A 13,517-nucleotide genomic window follows, 5' to 3' on the forward strand; every position below is an offset into this window, starting at 1 on the left:
CCGATGTGAGCTTTGAAATAGGATTCTAAGCCTCTTCCCCCCCCCCACCCCCCCACCCCCCCAGTATAGAATTAGCTTGCCTGTTTTCAGGGAACCATTTATATGTATGAAGTTTTAAAATACTTACTAGGAAGCATACCACATCACCTGTACTGAATCTAACAATAATGAAACAGACAAATTCAGAATTGAGACATTCTATAAGACAGTGGGTCTAGATTGTTAAAAAAGTGTCAATGTCATAAAAAGCCAAGCAACTAACCAACATGACAAAAGGAGAATGTTCTATATCTTTTAAAAAGACATACATAACCAGGGGCACCTGGGTGGCTCAGTCAATTAAGCATCCCACTCTTGATCTCAGTTCAGGTCATGATCTCACAGTTCCTCAATGTAGGATTGAGCCCTACATCGAGCTGTGCACTGGCAGTGTGGACCCTGCTTGGGATTCTCTCTCTCCATCTATCTCTACCTCTCACCTGCTCATGCTCTCTCTCTCTTTCAAAATAAATAAATAAACTTTAAAAGTAAATAAATAAACAAACAAACATGACCAAATGCAATGCATTAACATTCATTAGATCCTTGACCAGGAAACAAAAAGTCATGAAAGATATTTTGGGGGACAAAGGTATTAATACTAATGAGATATTAGTATTAAATTTCTATTATATTTCTTGGGTATAACAATACTGTGGTCATGTGGGAGAATATCCTTATTTGTTAGGAGACATATACAGAATTATTTCTGGGTGAAATGTCAAGATGTCAGGAATATTTTCAAATGACTCAGCCAAAAGTGTATATAGCAAGTGAGAAAAAGCAAAAGTGGGAAAATATTAACTATAAATCTGGGTGAAGAGTAGGTGGGTATTGCATGGTATTATCCTTTCAGCTTTTCGATAGGTTAAAGACTTTTTCAAAATGAAAAGTTGGGGAAAAAGAAAATGAAGGGTTAAAGAGCCGATTGAATATCCTAATTATATTCTTAGGCTATGAAGTAAATTAGTAGTTAAGCAGTGAAAGCAAAACATTTATTTGCATGTAGTTTTATATTTAGGAGTGAAACCAGCTAAAAGTGAAGTGTATGCTCAACTGTAAGAATTACCGAATCAAATTTGCTCATCAGAGGCACTTCTCATGCTTTCTAGTTTATACTTTCAAAGAAAATAAAATCTGGAGGAGACAGACTAGGTGTGTATCAGGGAATGTAAGTTTTCATTGTGATTAAATTTAGAAATACTTAACAAATCCCAACTCTTCATTATCACAAGTCTGTCTAAATTATCTGCTCCTCTAGGTATCTATAAAAGTGATTATTGATTTGCCCCCTTTCTCTAGGTAAACACACACACACACACACACACACACACACTGTATATTTGCCTGGTTATGGCTAAATTGACCTGGTTGACAGAGGGGGAGATATAAATATATTGGTGTAAAAGGACAAATAAGAGATAAGACTATGTATTTATTGCCCATTTATGTAATTACATGTGTCACTAAGGACAAAGGTCCTTAAAGACAAAAGGCAGAGTAGAAACAGTTCCCTACAGTAAGATAGATTTGTTACCACTTCCCTATTCATAAGGTTTTTTTTTTTTTTCCTGCATGGTCCCATAGCCTGGTCTTACAATCATTTGGAGAATTTAACCATCTTTCTGGACACAATTTGTTGGCAGAAGATATGCTTCACTCCAATAAAAAGAAAATGAAGAGTTTTCAAGAGCATTCATAGGCGTCAAGTCCAGAGGACGAGCACTTAGTTCCTGAGGTCTGAGAACCCTTGTTCTGTGAGGAAGCATTACTGGGACCGCGGCACCATGGATGTGGTGGGGGAAAATGAGGCCCTGCAGCAGTTCTTTGAAGGTAAGTGCCCACTTTCCAACATGCAGTCCCTGCTTCTGAGAACTGGCTCTGCTCGCAGTTGCTGTTTTGCCTTTTTGGAATTCACTTAAACTTGGACTTGGAAGAAATGCTATCGTACTAACTGTCCTGAAATCTGAAGTGGAGGTTTATTTGCTCTGTTCATAGGAAAAATCAATGGTATAGGTAGTGATTTAAAAGAATACAGGATTTCCATCTTCTAGCTTGGTTGTTAAAAGAGTCACAGGGTCAGCGTATCTATGTGGCTAGGGTTTGTCTCTGTCCTGTGCTAGATTATATTTCTTCTAATCCCCTACATTTCAAAAATTACAGATTTGTCTTGTCTCTAAAGTTTTTGAGTATAGCACCAGAAAGGTGTAAGATTTCATTTAAAATAGTTTTTCTGTTAGTAAAATTAAATATAAAACAGTAAAAGAACACCTCCTTCCCCTTTTCATCTTTGTTTTTCACAACACTTTAAAAATGTGCAACCGAATAATGATTGGTTTTTGAAAGGAGAGCCATACTACAGAAATGAGTACTTCTTTCTTAAGGGAGGGGCATATTATAGGACGTGGTTACAGAGATTTTCTTTCTTTTACAAATCTAAACTGGCAGTACTGGCTTCTATTATTTAATTGGGTTGATATTCTAATGGGGGTCTGTTGAAAATGTCAGCAAAGACTCGCCATCAGAGACTTCAGTCTTTGGTTCTTTATCAGCAATGCTCAGACTTCCATGTGAAGGGAAATGTGACCATAGCTTTTACACATTTCAAAGGTATTTCTCAGGAGGAAGTATGAGAAGAATTGAGGGTAGACCTGTTTATTCACAGAATCCAGAGGGCAGTTACCAGCATATAGAGGAGTTCTTTTGGCATTTCTGGTGATCAGTAAAGTACCTGACAAATTCTAGATGCAAAAAGGTTGAATGGAATTGACCCAACACCAAACAGTACGAAATAACGGAGTGGTCATACCAAAGAACTAGTGAGATTCTAGGTCACCATCAGAAAGAATCACATACAATATGGTAGTTTCTGTGGCTTGGATTTTGCCAGAAGTGACAAGAAGAAAGCTAAGACCAAGAGAATTATCACATTATCTCAGTCATGATCTATCCCATTGAATTTTCTGTCTCTGACAGTAGCCAAATCGGTGTGTCTACCTGGGTCAGGCTCTGTACACAGTAGGCACGCTAACGTTGCATTGATCGATTGTTATTGCCTGATTTTATATTCTGTGTAACTTTCATCCTGGCAGGGGGTAGCAAGCCCCAGGCTACAGTTCCATACATATGCTTTATTTAAAAAAATTTTTTTTCTTAATGTTTTTATTTTTGAGACAGAGAGAGACAGAGCATGAGCAGGGAAGGGGCAGAGAGAGAGGGAGACACAGAATCGGAAGCAGGCTCCAGTCTCTGAGCCATCAGCACAGAGCCTGATGCAGGGCTCGAACTCACAGACTGTGAGATCATGACCTGAGCCGAAGTCAGACGCTCAACTGACTGAGCCACCCAGGCGCCCCATATGCTTTATTTTAGAGAAACCACCCATTCATTTTATAGAAGCATAGAGTCTTAGTTTCCTTCTGTAACTGGAGAAGACCTGAAAAGCGAATGTGGTCTACCTTCTGTTCTTTGGAAATTCTGCTGTACTTAGAGGATTCCTATACTATCTTTGTCTTATTTTCAGAAGTCTCCAGGGATATAGTTTCCACCAGTCTTCTCTGTCACTTGCTACAATATCTGATTATTATTTTAATAGTATTTTTCTTAGCTTAAACCAAACCCTGGTCTTCCATTTGAAACCTTTTTTTTTTTTCATGAGGGAGGGGTCATTTCTCTTCATTTTTAGAAATAAAAAATGGAGACATCAGCTTAAATGATTCTCTTCCCCCTGAAAACCACACAGCTCGTTGTCAAATGTTTATACCTCCACTATTCAGCAAATACTGAGTACCTGCTGTGTGCCTGGTCCAACACCACCTCCCTTAAGTGGTAGCTTATAAGGCTTTGAAGTCTTTCCCTTAGATTTTAATGATTTCCTTTCTCAAGTATTCCTTAGACTGAGGACAGCAGTGATATTCTAGTGAGGAGGACCAGTTGTCGCTCATTGTTCTCCTGTTGATGTGTTGATGTGTCGGTTCTAATTAAATGAGATCTTGTATAAAAAAAAAAAAATCCAGGGGTGCCCCGGTGGCTCAGTCGGTTGAGCATCTGACTTCAGCTCAAGTCACGATCACGGTTTGTGAGTTCGAGCCCCATGTCGGGCTCTGGGTGACAGCTCAGAGCCTGGAGCCTGCTTCCGATTCTATGTCTCCCTCTCTTTCTGTCCCTCTCCCCCTCACGCTCTCTTTCTCCAAAACTAAATAAACGTTAAACAAAATTAAAAAAAAAAAAACAAGGTCTGAAAAATCAAGAAAAGTTTTGGCAATTTGTTACCCAGCTGAAAGCTATTTTTCTGTTTCCTCAGACTCTTTGTTCTAAGAAACTCAGTCCTAGCTGCATTTTTCCTTATGAACGCATTTGTATGAAAAAGTATCTGGATTGACAAAAGTATCTGGATTGACAATAAATGGCCTTGAGGGTCAAAGCTCAGGATGATCTTAGTTTTTATTTTAAATTTCAAATATGTCTAAATCTTTACGATGTGTCTCAGGAAAATGATAAGAACAAAGGGTGGTTTCGGGTAGCTGGAATTCTAATTCTAATTCTAATTCCCTGTCTGCCCCTGATGCCACAGGTAGGCCCATTAACTAAAGCAGAGGCAGATCAGGTGTGCTAGGGATCCCAACATCCTCTGGAGACTGATACCATGTGAAATGTTTGGCTTTTTCAACAAAGCTGGTACCACTACAAGAGAAAGGGTGTCAGAAGAGAAGCATATTATTTTCTTTTTAATAACTAAAACTTGGTTACAATCTAAATTTCTGATGGTGGTGGATTAATTAAATGAATTATGGTTTTTCCATATAATGGAATATTTTATAGCTATTGAAAATGATGATGAGGAAAAATGTTTATTATATAAAGGGGAAAAGTGGTTTGTAAATTGGTATATACAATTGAATATTTTTATATATGTAGCTTCCCAGAACAAAATTTATTATTAACAGTGATCTGAAAATATTTAATATATATACATACATGCTCACACATATACATAGAAACAACTGGATGAATACACTTCAAGTATTAATAGTTGTTATCTCTTAGTGGTAAAAATATGTCGATTTTCATTTTCTTCTTTATACTTTATTATCTAAGTGCTTCATAATTGAAATGTATTATGTTATAATCCGATTATCTTAAATAGAGGAGAATGAGTTTTAATTCAGCAAAACTCTTCTGTTTAAGATCCACGTCTAAAGAAAAATTACAAAAGACATTGACACAGATGAAAAAGATTATGGACATCTTCCGTAGAAAAGATCACATCCTTCTGGGCTATCCGATTCTGTGGGATTTACACCTTTTATTGTCTTAGAGGTATATTAAAACTCTATACATTGTAGATAACTGATATCAATGCAAATGACTTTTGTCTATAGATATGCAAATGAATTTACTTTTAGTGGGATCAACAGTTCTAGTAAAAGACAGTTTTGCTTTTATTTGTAAATTCATTGCATGGTGTAGCTAGATAGATACAAATGGGGTAGATATAGATCTAGAAATGCCGTTTGAATTCTCCTTGAGCCAGTTGTGACATCTTCCTGCCTGCTTCATTAATTAGGTAGTTGAATAAAATCTTTGATAGGCATCCATCCTATATTTGTATGAAAGTCATGGTTTTGGAGCACCTGGGTGGCTCAGTCGGTTGAGCGTCTGACTTCGGCTCAGCTCATGATCTTACGCCTCTTGAGTTCGAGCCCTGCATCAGGCTCTGTGCTGACGGTTTGGAGCTTGGAGTCTGCTTCAGATTCTGTGTCTCCTTCTGTCTGCCCCTCCCCGCTCGCGCTGTTTGTCTCTCTCTCAAAAGTAAATAAACATTAAAAAAAATTGTTTTTTAAAAGAAAGTCATGATTTTATCTTTAAAAAGAGATGGGTAACTATTTTAAGTTGGTTAACTTGGAAACTTTATCAATTTCACCTTTAGTTTGACCCTGATTACTAACAACATGTATTAAGCATTTACCATATGCCCACCCCTATGCTGTTGCCTTTACGTTCATTAATTCATTTAATTCTTACAACTCTCTGAGTAAAAAGGAATAAGAAAATGAAATACAGTAAATCTCAGTTCTTCAGTTTACTTCCTTTGTTTTTGAAAGCTGTGACTTCACATTCTTAATTTGTTTTCCTCATCGGTATTTTTGGGGACTGCCATGATATCAGAGGTCTCACTTTTTATTCCCAGGCTTTTTAGAACATTTTATAAAAATTGATTTGAGAAGACTATTTAGTTTTTCATTGTATCTAATTTTTAAAGAGGAGGTTTTCTGAATTGAGAAGATATTTAGCTCATGCTCTTGGTAATGCCCTGAAGTAGGTTCTCAAATGCCTGTTGGCTTATGCTGAAAGGAGAAGAGGAGATTCATTCCTGCCCTGATTGAATGGAGTGGGGAAAACCACCTACTAGGAGCAGATAACAAGGAGACACAAGAAAGACACTGAGAGACTGAAACTCCAGCACACTCACTGAAGTTTGTGGGGACAGGGACCCCCAAACTCTAATTGGTTGGTGACTCTGAATTCCCGTGAGAGGAATCAGAAGCTCTGAACAGCTGAAAGCAGGACAGAAGGCCGACACTACAGTGCTGGGACTGGCCCTGGGCAAGGCAGTCTTGTGGGTAGAGGGTATCTTTTTTTTTTTTTAATGTTTATCTATTTACTTATTTTTGAGAGAGAGAGAGAGAGAGAGAGAGAGAGAGTATGAGTGGGGGGCAGGCAGAGAGAGAGAGAGGAAAACACAGAATCTGAAGCAGGCTCCAGATTCTGAGCTGTCAGCATAGAGCCTGAGGTAGGGCTTGAACCCACAAACCACGAGATGATTACCCGAGCTGAAGTCAGACTTAACCGACTAAGCCACCCAGATGCCCTGGGTAAAGGGTATCTTTGACCTCAGGCCAGCCTCTTAATCCTTTGTCTTTCTTGCACGTGGGGACCACCACTTTCTCACTCTCCCAGCACCCTTATGCCCTCCTCTTTCTGTCCCAATAAAACCTGAGCTTGCACACAAGGTACAAGCAGCAGATAATCTGATGCCACCATACATCTCTATAGAGTCTTACACTCAATGTACTTTCAGAGAACACAAAGATGTTTGGTCAAATGAATCAAAAAAGTCACCTTCTCTAAGGGTAGGTTTGGTTGCTCTCTAATGATGGAATTTTAGACATCCTGTTGTGTCCTAGCAACAGCCTCCAATAATAACTAGAAATAAGGACTTAACAAAATTTTTTTTAACGTTTATTTATTTTTGAGGCAGAGACAGAGCATGAATGGGGGAAGGTCAGAGAGAGAGAGAGACACAGAATCTGAAACAGGCTCCAGGCTCTGAGCTGTCAGCACAGAGCCCGACGCGGGGCTCGAACTCATGGGCGAGATCGTGACCTGAGCCGAAGTCGGACACTTAACAGACTGAGCCACCCAGGAGCCCCAAGGACTGTTTTTTTTTTTTTTTTTTTATTGAGCATTTACTATGTGCTAGATATAGAATTTTAATTAGGACCATGGCTTTGGAGTCAGTAATCCTGGATATGAATCCTGGCTGTGCCATTCATTTCCTCTGGGATGATGGAGAAGTAAACTTCTGCAGGTCTTAGTTTCCTTGTTTATAAAATCCGGATAACTGTATCATCTCGAAATGTGGTTGTAAAGGGCTATGCCTGGCACAGAGAGCTCAATTAATGGTAGCTATTATAATTCTCATTGTTACCCTGTTATCATTTTCTCTGTGTAACATCAAAAGGGCCCTGTGAGAGATTTTTTTCCTCCCATGAGAATCATGGGGCTGGCAGAGGTGAACTTGCTTGAAGGTCATCCAGGTAGTAAGTGGCTACAAGTTCGTCATTCATTCCGATCCTTTGTTTATATTAACCAGGCAATCAGATGCTGCCCTAATGGCTGGGGATTCAGTGGTGAACAAGCAGAGGCCTTTTCCCAAAGCAACTCCTCTTCTAGCTGAAGAAAGAAGACCATAAAGATATAAGCAAGTGAATAAAATGATTTCAGATAGTCATCAATTATGAAGAAAATAAAGCCAGATAGCAGTGCAGAGAGACACTGAGGATGGGAGGGAGAGCGGGTTACATAAGCTAAGGTAACCAGTGAATCTTCTTAGGAGGTGATATTCGAGCAAGTTGCCCACCAGTCATCATCCATCATCCATCAGAAGAACATCCCAGGCAAAGGGAACACCAGTGCAAAGTCCCTGAGCTTGGAGTGGGCAGGTGGAGGTGGGGTGGGGTGAAGAGCGTGCTGGAGGGGGCAGGGGACAGTGTTAACTGAGAATGAGGAGGGTGGTAGGGGATGACGTCAGAATTTGAATATTTATTCTCAGTGTGATAGGAAACCCTTGAGAATAGGCAGGACTTGCAGATGGGTAGGATGTGGGGGATGAAGAAGGCAGAGAAGTCAAGGATGATGCCCTGGTGTTGGCACCAATAATTGGTGGATGTTGGTACAATGTACCCAGGTGTGCAAGACTAGGCAGAAGTGCAGGTGTATATGTGTGTGTGTGTGTGTGTGTGTGTGTGTGTGTGTGTGTACGTATGTGGACACACACACACATATGAAATCAATAATTCATTTGTGGCACTTCAAGTTTTAGATACCTTTTAGACAGCAAAATGGAAAATATGAGAAGGCAATTGGATGTTTGAATTTGGAACCCAAGGAAGGGATCAGGGATATACATATCAGTTTGGGGGTCATCAGCATATGGTTGGTATTTAAAGCCCTAAGACAAGATGAGATCCTGAGAAGGGAGACAGACTAGACCAGGGAGACCCATGATAACACTTTGGGATGCAAGTGAGAATAACTAACAAAGGGATGTTAAATGAGGTAAGAGGGGAGCTTGCGGTGTTGAGCTAGGAAAGAATAGTGTTTCAAAGAGAACATGATCATATGTTTTAAGTGTTTCTGAAATGTCAGATAACAGCATAGAATGTGGGAAAGAAGGTTTAAGTGACTTTGACAAGCGGTTTCCATGTAGTGGAGGAAGAAAGCCCAGTCCATGGCGTTGAAGAGGGAACAGACGGTGAGTGGCTAATATGGGTAATGTTTTTGAGAAGTTCTTTTGTCCCATGAGCCAAGGAGTTGAGCCAAAGCCAGAGGGGGTATAGAGGCAAGAGTTGTTGATAATTTTGTTTTTTAAAGATGGGAGATACTGGGGCGCATGGGTGGCTCAGTCGGTTAAATGTCTGACTTCGGCTCAGGTCATGATCTCACGATTTGGTTCGTGGGTTCAAGCCCCGTGTCAGGTTCTGCGCTGACAGCTCAGGGCCTGGAGCCTCCTTCGGATTCTGTGTCTCCCTCTCTCTGCCCCTCCCTGCTTGCACTCTGTCTCTCTCTCTCACAAAAATAAATAAACATTAAAAAAAAACGTTAAAAAAATAAAGATGGGAGATAACGAAGCATGGTCTGCTGGTGGGAATGATTGAGTGTAGAGGAGTACTGCATGATGCAGAAGAGGGAGGGGCCATTAATTGTGGGAGAGGAACCTTGAGAAGGTGGGTCAGGATGGGATTCAGAGCACCTGGAGACGCTTGCAACGCTTGCTGTCTTGTGATAGCAGCAGAGGTGGAGTATCTGAACAGATGCAGGTGGTATGGCAGATTTCAGGGTGGAAACCCAAGACAGGTTACTTCTGCTTTGCCTATGAAGTGTGAGGTGTGTTAGGAGGGAGCTGGTGGCCGGAGTGTGGTAGGGGACTATTTGGGGGCGTTAGAAGGGAGAATAAGTTGTGAAATTCTTTTCTTTGAGAGTATATTAGTCTCCTAGGCTGACATAACAAACAACGGCAACATTGATGGCTTAAAACAACAGAAATGTGTCCTCTCACAGTTTTGGAAGTCAGAAGTCCAAAATCAAGGTGTTGGCAAGGTTGCATTCCCTCTGAAGGCTCTAGGGGAGAATGTGTTCCACGTCTCTTACCTAGGTTTTGGTGACGCTGACAATCCTTGGTATTCCTTGACTTGTAGACTAGTAACTCCAATCTCAGCCTCCGTTTTTACATCATCATTTTCTCTGTGAGTCTCTTCTCTTATCAGGACAGTCATCATTGGACTTAGGGCCCACCTTCACCCAGGATGATCTCAGCTTGAGATCCTTAACTTAATTACCTCTGCCAAGACATTTTTTTCCAAAGTTCACATTCAGAGGTCGTGGGCGGTCAGACATTTTGGGGGGGGGGGCATTTTTCAACTCACTACAGAAAATAAAGAAGCAAATAAGCTAGGAAATAGGATTGCTGGTCACTGCTGTGTCCACTTAAGATTTGTGTTCAATTACTTTAAGTGAGGCCAGTCAGTACACTTGGATGATTTTCTGAGCAACATTCAGAGGCTTAAGTGCAGGGTTGGGGTGGGTGAAGAATTGGGTTTTTGCAAAGTTGAGGTTTTCCCAGATGAATCCTGCAGATGGAGAGAAGGGAAGAGAGTGACTAGTCTTTGCAAGGGAGTAATTAGAGTGATGGGCCCTGACATCTAAGCTGGGTAAGAAGGGAAATGGGGATAGCAGGGGCGTGAAGAGGTGTGGAAAAGTGGTAATAAGGTTCATGAATAGGGGATCCCAGTGGGTGAACTGATTCGAGTAGAGGCATAAATGTCAGTGAGTGGAAAGGATGGGCCGGTCAGAGAATACAGCAGGTGGAAATGAGATTTCAGAGGTTGATGCAGTTACTGGTTTGATGCTAGGGTTTAGCAGCGTGTCAAGAGAGGAGGTGAATGAGGTGAGGTGGAGTAAAGGTGGTAGAAGAAGTGGTGAGGAGTTTACGAATTCAAGAGGCTGGGAAGTATCGGGTGGATGTTGAAGCCACCAGCAGTGATGGCAAGAGTGGTGTTGCAGGGAGGAAAAGAGGGAACCAGACGGTGAACAAAGTGAGCGACCAAGAGGTTGCTAGATGCTACTACCAGGAGGTGGCCCAGTCATGTGGGATCTGCTTCATTTGAAGAAGGGAGGAGGGAAGCTAATCCGGAAATAGCAGTGAAGACCAAAAACACCTCCCATTTTCAGCCCCCAGGGACATGTGGGAGAACCTCTATTGCAGTGTTTCATAAATGTTTTCAAAATTGATTTATTTTTGCGGGGGGGGGGGGGGTGGAGACAGAACGAGAGGGAGAGAGTATCCCAAGCAGGCTCTGTGCTGACAGCCCAGAGCCCGATATGGGCCTAGATCCCGTGAATCCGGAGATCATGACCTGAGCCAAAATCAGGAGTTGGACGCTTAACCGATGGAGCCACCCAGGCACCCCGAGATGTTCCATAATTTAACCAGTTCTTATTGCTAGACATTCGGGTGTGTTCTAGATTCTTACCTGTGAGAACCTTTAGTTATTTGCTTTGCATGAATTTCCTCAAAATAGAGTTACTGCCATATAGAATTTTTTTTTTTTTTAATTAGCTCTTTGATAAGTATTGCCCAATTATCTGCCAGGAACATTTTTTTTATGTTTATTTATTTCTGAGACAGAGAGAGAGCATGAGTGGGGGAGGGGCAGAGAGAGAGGGAGACACAGAATCAGAAGCAGGCTCCAGGCTCTGAGCTGTCAGCACAGAGCCCGACGCGGGGCTCGAATTCATAAACTGCGAGATCATGACCTGAGCCGAAGTCAGTCACTCAACCGACTGAGCCACCCAGGCGCCCCTCTGCCAGGAAATTTTAAAAAAATTAATCTGTAGACTCTCACTGTTATGGCTGCCTGATATTTTCATTTTTTGACTTAAAAAAGTTACTCTATTCCCAGAGTCCTTAACCAAGGGTAAGATTCAGGCGGGCTCCAAGCCTCTGGCAGTGAGTGGAAGTAGGTATTTGTGTAGGCTCATATGTTAGGGAAAGTCTCCACACCTTTTATTGGAGGCCCAGTGAGCTCTACGACTCAGAAGATGTGAGGAACCCCTGCGCTGGTCTCAGGCCGTTGACAGCTCCTCTCACCTTCTCCTCCTGAAGGAGCCAGAGCCTGGAGCCACCCATGGTGGAGAGGACATACTTTGAACCAGTAGAAGATCCTGGACTGGGGCATGTTTCAACGATCAGAGTCTAGAAACTTATAGACCCTACTTAAAATGTGGTTAAGAGATGGGAAAGGGAGGTTTGATGACATGATTAAAAGCAGTGATGAAAAAAAATAACTGTTTCATCTCTATATTCTGAGTTGTAACTGTATCGGAAAACACTCCTGCCAGAATGATACTGTAACCTAAAAGGGAGTGAATTCTGAAAAGTCTGCTCTCAGTTTCATTGGTGGGTATAGAAAACCACATGACTTCTCCCCTAGCAGTTGACGTGACCAGAAAAGGGTGATTATTTCCTCTGCACTGGGCTTCCTTCTATCCCTGGGGGCTGTTCCAGAAGCACTTGAAGAGATGCTTCCGGAGGCCCAGTTAGCCAGGAGGAAGCTCTTGGCAATGGATTGACATTTGTTGATTATTTGTGCCTAGCCTGCTTTTGAAAAGATTCTGGGAATACTTTACATTACAGGTTACCTTAAAAATTGGTATAATAAAGTCCCTACAAGGGAAAGGCAAGGGTAACAATATATACTCCCAGGGGGCGGGGAGTAATAGCAAAATTCAGGTATCAATGGGTCAGTGAGGAGATTTAAATCTCTTCTCTCAACTCTATCCCTCCTTCCAGACATTCACTTCTCTTTCTCTTCTCTTTCATCACCAAACTCTGAAAAATACCCATTCTCTTTATTCTTTGCATCTCAAGCCCAATTAAATCTGGCTTTTGCTCTGACTTGCTCTTCTGAAATTTCTTCCAATTGCTAGATTATATTAAAAAAGCCTTCAGCGCTCATCTTCCTGGTGTTGTCTCTGGGATTGGTCACCATCGCCCATTGTTTCCTCATGGAAGCTCTCTCCTATGTAATTCCATGGCACCTTCACTCTGGTTCTCCTCCAGCCTCTGTTTCCTCTCGGATGCTTTCAGTAATTCACCCCCTCCTTGTCTGCCCAAGAGTCCTGTCTCAGAAACTCTTTTATTTGAACACCAAAAGCTTACCCTGAGGGGGCATTCCCATGGGTCAGCATATCCCAAGTTTCAGACCTGTATTTGCCAGGTTTCAGACCTATATTTATAGCTGTTTAAGGTACATATATATGTATGGATGGATCTCCGTTTTCCCAAATCAACACATTCAATGTGGAACTCATTCCCTCCCTGATTTCAGTCTTCATTGCCTCCGTGTTCCCTTCACTCTCCAACAGACCTCCCAAACTAGAAACTGGGGTACACTCCTGATGACTCCTATACTCTATAGCTAATCCTTTATCAAATGGTTGCTTCCACCCTAAGGTGAAATGTCTCCCTGCTGCAACCTCCCCTTTGTTCAGATATTCATCTCTTGCCAGAGCCTCCTAACGTCTGTCCCTGTGCTAACCACCTTCCACTTTGCCATTGGCTCATGTGGATGCCATTGCTTAAACATTGCTGTTGAATCTCCATTGTCTGAGCTCAGTGTAGTTGTCCCAATATA

At 41.6% G+C, this 13,517-nt stretch overlaps 1 protein-coding gene across 4 annotated transcripts in view; it reads left to right on the forward strand.

The window, feature by feature from the left end:
- Positions 1–1,526: 1,526 nt before the first annotated feature.
- The window catches only part of MYRFL (myelin regulatory factor like), a 128,220-nt gene continuing 116,229 nt past the window's right edge, over positions 1,527–13,517 (forward strand). For 3 of the 4 annotated variants that reach the window (XM_078449685.2, XM_078449686.2, XM_078449687.2), the window contains exon 1: positions 1,528–1,872. In XM_078449685.2, the coding sequence (XP_078305811.1) occupies positions 1,827–1,872 (46 nt within the window). In that variant the 5' untranslated portion in view covers positions 1,528–1,826. Of the gene's footprint in view, positions 1,873–13,517 lie in introns of all 4 variants that reach the window. The other variant, XM_078449688.2, reaches the window with a different exon arrangement.

The sequence above is a fragment of the Panthera onca genome, chromosome B4, assembly GCF_046562875.1.
Source record: "Panthera onca isolate mPanOnc1 chromosome B4, mPanOnc1 haplotype 2, whole genome shotgun sequence".
Taxonomy (NCBI): domain Eukaryota; kingdom Metazoa; phylum Chordata; class Mammalia; order Carnivora; family Felidae; genus Panthera; species Panthera onca.